At 60.0% G+C, this 8,225-nt stretch overlaps 1 protein-coding gene across 5 annotated transcripts in view; it reads right to left on the bottom strand.

Moving 5' to 3' along the window:
• Positions 1 to 297: 297 nt before the first annotated feature.
• ARHGAP44 (Rho GTPase activating protein 44) overlaps positions 298 to 8,225 on the bottom strand; it is a 189,975-nt gene continuing 182,047 nt past the window's right edge. For 4 of the 5 annotated variants that reach the window (XM_036341687.1, XM_036341688.1, XM_036341692.1 and 1 more), the window contains 2 exons: positions 6,166 to 6,543; positions 298 to 1,923 (listed from right to left, as the gene is read on the bottom strand). In XM_036341687.1, the coding sequence (XP_036197580.1) occupies positions 1,784 to 1,923; positions 6,166 to 6,543 (518 nt within the window). In that variant the 3' untranslated portion in view covers positions 298 to 1,783. Of the gene's footprint in view, positions 1,924 to 4,387; positions 4,438 to 6,165; positions 6,544 to 8,225 lie in introns of all 5 variants that reach the window. The other variant, XM_036341691.1, reaches the window with a different exon arrangement.

The raw sequence follows: 8,225 nt of genomic DNA, 5'->3' as shown, positions 1-8,225 counted from the left end.
GCGGGAGGACCACGCCTGTCCCGGGAGGCACACAGTGGCCGGGTTCTGCTGAGTCAGCTGTGCAGGCTGCCAATGGGGCCTGGTTCCATGCACCAGTCGAAAGGCTGGGCCTGCGCGGTGCCTCCGGAACACAGCCTCCCGCAGTGCTGGGAGCGGCGAGACGGTAGTCGGCTTTCCCTGGCGCAGTGAAAGCGAGAATCCCTCATTGCCCTTCAGCGTATTACGAAGTAGCACGTCAGGCTGGCTCCCCTGCCCCCTTATGAGCTTGAACAGCACCGAGGTTAGTGCCTGAAGACAGAGAGTTTTTAAAGCTAAGTCCAGTATTTATTTGTATATTCTCCTGCCGAGGAGAAGACAGAAATGCTTTAAAAACTCCGGTGATGAGAGGGAGGCAGGCGGAGGCCTAGGCAGCACCTCCCCAGGCAGCACCTGCCACTGAGTCCCGTGTCCCACATGCTTCGTAACTTAAACAACGAAAGGCCGTGCTCAGGGATAATAAATCTATTTTAATAAGATTACTTTTGACAACTATTTGTACATGTATTTAAAGGTGCTTTCAGCCCCCGGGCTCCATTGCAAATTGGGTACCGAACCGCCCTTGCCAGGAAGTGAGCAAAGCTGGTAGCATCCCAAGTCTGCCAACCGCACGGTCAGAGGAGGGCTACTTTACACTGTGCTGGGAGAAGGAATACGCACTTAAACTTCGCATCGTACACCTGTACACTGGCTTAGATTGAATGGCTCAAATTAAACAAATAGAAATTTCATATATACAAATATATCATGTATAGGTATGTCATATCTGCCTTAAAAGGGTAAAATTGTAAAGTGTGGCTGTGCATGCATGACCCAGATGTCTCTCAGTCCCAGAGGGTGTGGGCTCCCAGTGCTCCCGCCTGCCCCCGAGAGGGGGGGGGGGGTTCGTGAGAAGGGGAGAGAGCCTGACGCTGGGGGTTGGGGCTGGCCTGGTGTCTCCCAGGCCGGTCTCACGCTATGCTCGGGCTCTGGGTAACAGTTATTGCTATTCACAAGTGCCCTCCAGGAGAGGCTCCTGGTCCCGACCCCGCACCTGTGAGCTGGTGCCCCTGAGAGCTGGAGGTGTAGAATGCTGTCAGATCATTTGATGTTTGGGGGGGCATGGGGAGGTGTCTTTAGGCCCTCTAGACATCAAGGTCATTTTTAAATTTGGAAGTGTGAAACGAGAAGGTAGAAACAGGAGCTTTCGGTAACACGGTGTGGAAAATAAAACTTGGGAAGTAAAACAAATGTGTTCAGCGTTTACTTAGAGCCCACCAAGGAGGGGAGCCTCCCTGTGCAGCGCACGTCAGCGCCCAGGACTCGAGAATCCGGTCTGGTCCCTGTCAGTGAAGGGCTTGCTCTCCATTCCCTTCTGTGGCCGTCCAGCCGACACCCGTCAGCTGACACTGAGGACTCCTGCTGTCAGTACAGGCGCAGCCCAGGTCTCCCCCAGCACCTGGCCCTCCCCCACCCCCCTGCAGGGGACTGCCAGGAGCCCTTGGTGGAGAGGGCTGCTGCTTGGCATGGAGGCTGAAAGTAGGTCAAATAGGCACAAAGTCAAAGGCAAAGATCAAACAAAAGGCCCACGTCACCACCCGAGGGGAACGAACAAAATCTGCACCACCGACGTTTGCCACTCAGGCCGGGGGTGACCGCTCTCTGCAGAGCTCCGGCCGTGCGCGGCAGTGACAACGAGAGCCACGGGGGACTTGGGCCCAGGGCGCCCTGCCATATGCTGGTCTGGGCCCACGTATGTACACGCGTGTCAAAGGGCGGTGCTCTCTGAGTCCTCCTCCGAGTCCCTCTTCTCAGTCACCGAGGGCCGCAGCTTGTGCTCCAGGGGACTCAGGCGGAGCGCCGGCCCGAGCTCCACGTGGATGGAGGGGACTTCGAAGTGAGCGAGATCTGGAAGTTGGCAGAGAGAGATGAGTGGAAAGGGGCTGCGGCTAAGGAGACCCGACGCCAGGGGCAGGCAGCTAGTCAGCATTAGGAAGCGAGCGGGTGGGCCACCGAGGGCCAGCCTGTAGGGGGCCACTTGAAGCGTTTTATCGCAGCATTGCATTAGGGTTGGGCAGCTTCACTTCTACCAAGCAAGCCTGTGGGCCAGCGCAGACCTGCCCGCCGGGTGGCCCTCAGCACTGCTAGCAGCTCCTGCTGCTCCCGCACACCCTGCCTCCGGGCCGGTCCCACTGGCGGCTCCTGGGATTTCAGGGTTGCATTTAGTTCCTAACGCCTGCAGGGACAGGGTGTGAGGCAGTGGAAAAACCCTGTTTTCCCAGCGAGTGGGGGATCCTGAGACAGTGCAAGCACCCCAAGGCTGTGAACAGTAAGTATACCTCGATGGCTGAAGGGCCCGGCAGAGGGGTCCCAGGAGCTGGGCCGAAGTTGCAGCAAACTGTTTGCTCCCCAACTGTAGGAAAACCCCATCTCTCAGCCCTAGGAGCCGCTCACCTCGAGGCGCAGCTGCCCCGGGGCACTAAAGGCCTGTTCCTGGGAGAGGATCGGGAAGAGGGACCCGAGGTGAAAGGCTCAGCGCCTGTGGGTCTGGGCCCCTGTGAGCTGCAGAGTTGAGACGGTCCAGCAGCTCTGCATAGCCGGGGCCCCGTGTGGGCGGGGGCTGCGCTGCCCTGGGAACCCCATCTGCTCACCCCAGACTGTAGGGCTCACTGGGAACCCCACCTGCTCACCCCAGGCTGTAGGGCTCACTGGGAACCCCACCTGCTCACCCCAGGCTGTAGAGCTCACTGGGAACCCCACCTGCTCACCCCAAACTACAGGGCTCACTGGGAACCCCACCTGCTCACCCCAGGCTGTAGGGCTCACTGGGAACCCCACCTGCTCACCCCAAGCTACAGGGCTCACTGGGAACCCCACCTGCTCACCCTGGGCTACAGGGCTCACTGGGAACCCCGCCTGCTCACCCCGGGCTGCAGGGCTCCAGGCCGGGTAGCCGGGCACAGCCCCGGGCCCTCACCCTCAGCCATGTCACCCGCCCACCTGCTCAGCTCTGCCTCACCTCGCCTTGCCTTCCACCTGGGCCTGGGCAGCGAGGAAGCTACCTGGGAGGGAGCAGCCTTTGGGCAGGAACTGGGAGGTGGGGTTTTGTTGGTTTCTTATTTTGCTTTTTTTGGTAAAACAAACATTCAACCCAAAGAATGCCATACCAAGTAGACAGACAGACATCTGGACACGGTCCTAAGAGACACTGTACAAACATGGAAGCTCTGGAACCCAGGTCCACTCCCGCCTCCCAAGCACTCATCAGGGAGCCACTGCAGCCTGTCCTCACTGGAGGCCTCAGGCAGAGGTGAGGGCTGAGCTCAGCTCTGCCTGCCCCCCGCTGGGCCACCCCTGGGTGCCTTGTGGGAGGCTGCTGCTGGCTTGGGGCCCACCCATCTGTACCACCAGGCGGCACATGACCCTGCACAGGTTTCTCGCCTCCCCTGTGCCAGGCAGTCAAATGGGAACAGCCCAGGGTGGTGGGGGGTTGTGTGACAGTCTGGACAGCAGGCGAAGAGCGCCCGGCCCAGAACTGGCGCTGGAGTGAGCTGCTCAGCGCACCCTGGCTGCTCCCTGGAGACCCTGAGGGGGACTCGCTGACGGTGCTGGGGGTTGGCGGAGCTGGTTTCCTATTAAGAGGCCTGTGGGCTCTGCTGGCCTGGTCTCGGCAGCTCTCATGGGGCACCCCTGGAGGGCCCCAGATTGGCTCTGGCCACACCTTCTTACTGAGGTAGGAACACCTCATTCCTTCTGGCTTCGTTCATGTTCTTGCCTTGGTTTCACTTTAGAGCACCTGCTCTTTATAGGAGGAGACCAGGCAGACCTGGGTAAATGTTCCCCAGCGTTTATCGAGCTGGGGAGATGAGCTCAGGATGCACTCTAATGCTATGGCTTTTCCAGGATCCGCCAGCCTCAGCCTCAGCCTCACCCTGGAGGAGGCGCGTGGACTTCAGTCTGAGAGTGCAGGTCCCAGGGCGCCCTCCCTGAGACAGGTCCAGGCTGCGGGGGCTATGCCCGCGGCCTGAGCTTGCCCTTCGTGGACAGGTCCCTAAACCAAGGTGTAGTGAGGAACTGCCCCGGATGCTGGGCAGAGAAGTCTCCGCAGGTCCGGCCTGGGAAGGGCGGCCTGATCCCCATCAGCTCAACCTCAGGGAGAGGAGGGGTGCTGGACTAGGTGGCTGGTGACAGAAGGTGAGCAGACGAGCTCGGCCTCTGCCTGGCTTTGTCCCCAGATCCTGAGGACAAGAAAGAGACCCCAACATGGCCAGGGACCCCAGAAAGCTCCTGCTGCGCTGGGGAAGGCACCGAGGGAGCGGCCATGCAGGGCCCAGCTACATGCAGTGCGGAGGGGAGGGCTGGGGCCGCTTACCCTGAACTCCCCTCACATGTATCCAACACTGCGGCACCCATGTCACACGGCTGCAAGGACAATGACAGGATCGGAGAGAGGAATAAACAGGACGGAACAAGAACGCAACACAACACGGTGCCCAGTATCAGCCAGGTGGCCACACCCCATCAGTCCAGCTCCTCCCTCGGCCCCCGGCCTGTACAGGCGGGACAGAACAACGCAGCCGGAGAACACTGAACAGAAAGGCATGGGGTGGGCATCTCTCAGTCTAGAGGCAGCAGCCCCGCAGCTGGTGCAGTGGGAGGGGTCCTTACGCTTCCCGCGTGGCTGTGGGCACCACCTGTCCTGTCCCTCACTGCCTCCTGTGGCCCACTTTCCCCCAAATCTCTCATTCTGTCCTCTCAGGAGGTGAGCAGACCACCCTGGGTCCTTCCTTGGGCGGCCCCAGAAGTTGGCAGGCTGATGTGTTGGGAGGAGCGGCCCCCCTGGACAACTCAGGGTGACCAGGAGCTCCGGGGGTGTGGCCCTGAACCCCCAAAGCAGTGGGCCTGTGCTCCCTCCCCTCAGGGCTCACTGAGAACACATCTCGCACCAGGAACCACCGGTGGGGAGTGGTGCTCACTCATCTTTCAAGGAAGAATTCCCTTTGTTTTTTACAAGCCTCTGGTAGAGGACAGCAGCTGTACCTTCAACATGATTCATAGCCCAAACCAAGCCAAACCGCCAGACGGCTGCTCCCACAACATTTAAATCTCCAGACCCATCACAAATACCCACACTGGACTAGACTTCCACAGGCAGCACAGAGCGGAGGCCGAGGCCAACCCACCATCTAGCCAAGGGAAGGCCTGTCTCTGCGGGAAGCCAGGCCCAGGCTGCGCTGTTCTGTGTGTGCGTGGTGTGTGCATGCATGTAGTGTGTGCATCGGTGTGTGCTGTGAGGGCACGATGTGCACTTGTGTAGTGTGTTGAACTCCCTGTGTGGGGTGGGTGTTCCGGCCCCAGTGGCCCCGCCTGCTGCTACCTGGGACGATACAGGCCGACGAACCCGGGCTCTCGGCCTGGTGAGGTGGGGGGCTGGCTCTAGTCAGCGGCCACACAAATGTGCCGAGTTCTGACCTGGTGTGCTCGATCCTGGGAGATGTTTCAACGTGTCCTTCTTCCAGACAAGTGGTGTGTGCTACACGTGTGTGCTTATGATTTCATGCCACACGTTTTTCTGGGGGAAAATAGATCCATCTTTGATTTTAAATTCAAAGCAAAACTAAATTTAGCCATTGTGGGCTTGTCCAATTAGCTCCTCTGAGAACCAGGGGGGGCACGTGTCTTGTCTGAACCCGGCCCCTTTATAATGTATGGTGCTAGAAATACATGTTTCTAATTAGGCTTATTCAATTAATAAAAAGGAAATGTCTTTGGTCCGTACGGTTTTTGACGACACGGGGATGCCTCCCGCACCACTGTGCTCAGGTGCCAGCGGGTCTGCCATCTCCCCCAGCTTCCAGCTTTCCCAGGAGCTCGGGCACTCAGCCCCCAAATTAGGGCCGACGCAGAGCCCTGGCTGCGGGCGCTGGACTGGGAGACCCCCGCAGAGGCCCGCTGCAGGACAGGTGCGTCCCTCCCGAGCTGCTCTCACCCGCTGCAGGGGCGTCTCAGGGGATCCCCTGGGGAGCTACGTTGGCACCAGCACAGCCGGCCCCTGGCAAATGGGTTGTTGACTGGCAGTGGCACCAGCAGCCCTCCCTCGGCCCATTGTGCTCAAGTTCGTGGAAAATGGAGGAAGCTGGGCATGGTTACCTGTGGACATGCTTTCCCCGGGGGCCATGCCGTCGAGCACGGGGTGCTCCGTGGACTGCGGGCTGGAGGCGGAGAGGCTCGCCGTGGGCGGCTGCGGGGGCGGCAGCGTGGGTCTCTGCCGGGGCTTCGGGGTGGGCCGCGATTTGGTTAAAGTGCTGGCGAAGCTGGAAGGAGAGGCCAGAGGGGGCACTGCCGCCGGGGAGAGCTGGCCCGAGGCCAAGGGGTACCCTTGTGGGTAACTGAGTCCGTAGGGTGACGGGGTGCTCGGGGGCGTAGGCGACAGGCTGAGTGGGGACGGCTGGCCGGTGGGCAGCTCCGACATAGCGCCTGGCTGGCCGAAGGGGACCTTGGGCGGAATCGGTGCCAGCTTCTTGGAAACTGGAAGAAAAAACACAACAGCAACATACAAGGTTGTTCCATGACGCCCGGGGTCCATGCGGCCGGGGTCCAGGTGCACCCCTCACCCCCTCCTACCCCTCGCCACCCCAGCCCTTGGCACCCTGAGAGCAGGCAACACAATTTTTAAAAATTCACCTAGACTTGCAAGTTTTCATGTCCTCCCTAATTTCTGTTCACTAATTTCTCCTCTTCTCTGGATTTCTGCCCTCTCTCTCTCTCTCGCTCTCTCTCTCTCTCTCACACACACACACACACACACACACAGCAGGCTGCAGACACATTTCCCCCCCGACAGGCCATGGCTGGCTTCCCAGTGCCAGTCACCATTGGGGTGACAAAGGGGACCGGTGGCCCAAGGAAGAGTGAGCCAGTGCCAAGTTCGACTTGTGACGGTGGGCCCAGGACAGGCGACTGTCAGCATCGGAAGCTGACCTTTGGCCTCAGTGACCGATAGCCTGTAGGTGGGCCACAGTGGCCCGGCGCCCGGCGCTGCCCGTCCGCCTGCCCTGCCCTCCACCCGTGCACAGGGCACAGCGTGTTCTGACCTCCTCTGCAGGCCTCCATGTCCCTGTGTATTGACTTAGTCCTGCTAAAGGTGGACAACTACATTTCACTTCTAACTGGAAATGGCCGGGAGGATGAGAAATGGGAACATCCAGGGCAACCTGTCAGCCCAGTGGGGCTGCCTGTGGTGCCACGAATTCCAGAAGAGATTGTCCTTTAGCCCCGAGGAGGCGTCAGGGAACCCCCTTCCATGGAACAAAACCTATGCTAATTGCGCCCCATGCATGGCTCTGGCTCCTTCCGTGTGCAGCGTGGACAAGGCAAGCTCATGTTCTCCAGGGTCTATCAACGTGGCCCAGATGCCTCCGTCTTCCCACTGTGCCCCGGGCACGTCCGTAAATCTCTCCACAGCACTGCAGGGATGCAATGAGACCGTGTGCAGGAAGCACCGTATAATCCTGACTTAATAAACCACCCGCAGCTCTGCCGGCCCGGGCGGGACTTGCTCCCCGGGTGAGGAGCAGGTGGGGACCAGGGACCATGCTTGAACCTGTCTTCTCCCAAAGGAGCCGAGGGGAGCAGTGACAGCGCCAAGACGTCTGTGTGACATCGCCACTCCGGGAAGTTACAGGACAAGGCTGTGATGCCAAAAGACGGAGGCGTTAAAACCACCAAGTGTGCCGGTGGTGGAGGAGGCGGAGAAAGCTGCTTATTTCAGTGGTGACTGAGCTACCGAACACCCTTGGGAAGGGACCTGCGTCACTCTAGGCCGCGTCCCCCAGAGGTCCTGTTGCTGTGAGGAGGGAAGCCCAGCCTGCCGCTGGCATGAGGAGCCCTGACTCCTGTGGACAAAGCGATGGCTTAGCCATCACCCCAGTGTAGGGCTGGGGAGGGTTAGGCCTTGCACACAAACCGCCAAAGAACTGTTTCTAGACCCCAGGGAACCCTATGGGTGCCGGAGGAACCCTGGGTGCTGAAACCCCAGCCCACCGCTGCGGCCAGCGCCTGTGTGTGGAAGGGCCCGTGTGAGCAGTGCCCGCACTGCCACCTGCGGTACCGCTCCACGCTCACCTTCCTGAGAGCTGCGCCTGCTACGGTTACACCCCTACTGTGCGCCTGCTATGGTTATACCCTCTGAGCTCGGCACACAGTAGGGC

This window comes from Myotis myotis, unplaced genomic scaffold, assembly GCF_014108235.1.
Source record: "Myotis myotis isolate mMyoMyo1 unplaced genomic scaffold, mMyoMyo1.p scaffold_m19_p_17, whole genome shotgun sequence".
In the NCBI taxonomy this organism is placed as follows: domain Eukaryota; kingdom Metazoa; phylum Chordata; class Mammalia; order Chiroptera; family Vespertilionidae; genus Myotis; species Myotis myotis.
Note: the sequence above shows the minus strand (reverse complement) of the source record. Positions and strands in the feature narration are given on the sequence as shown.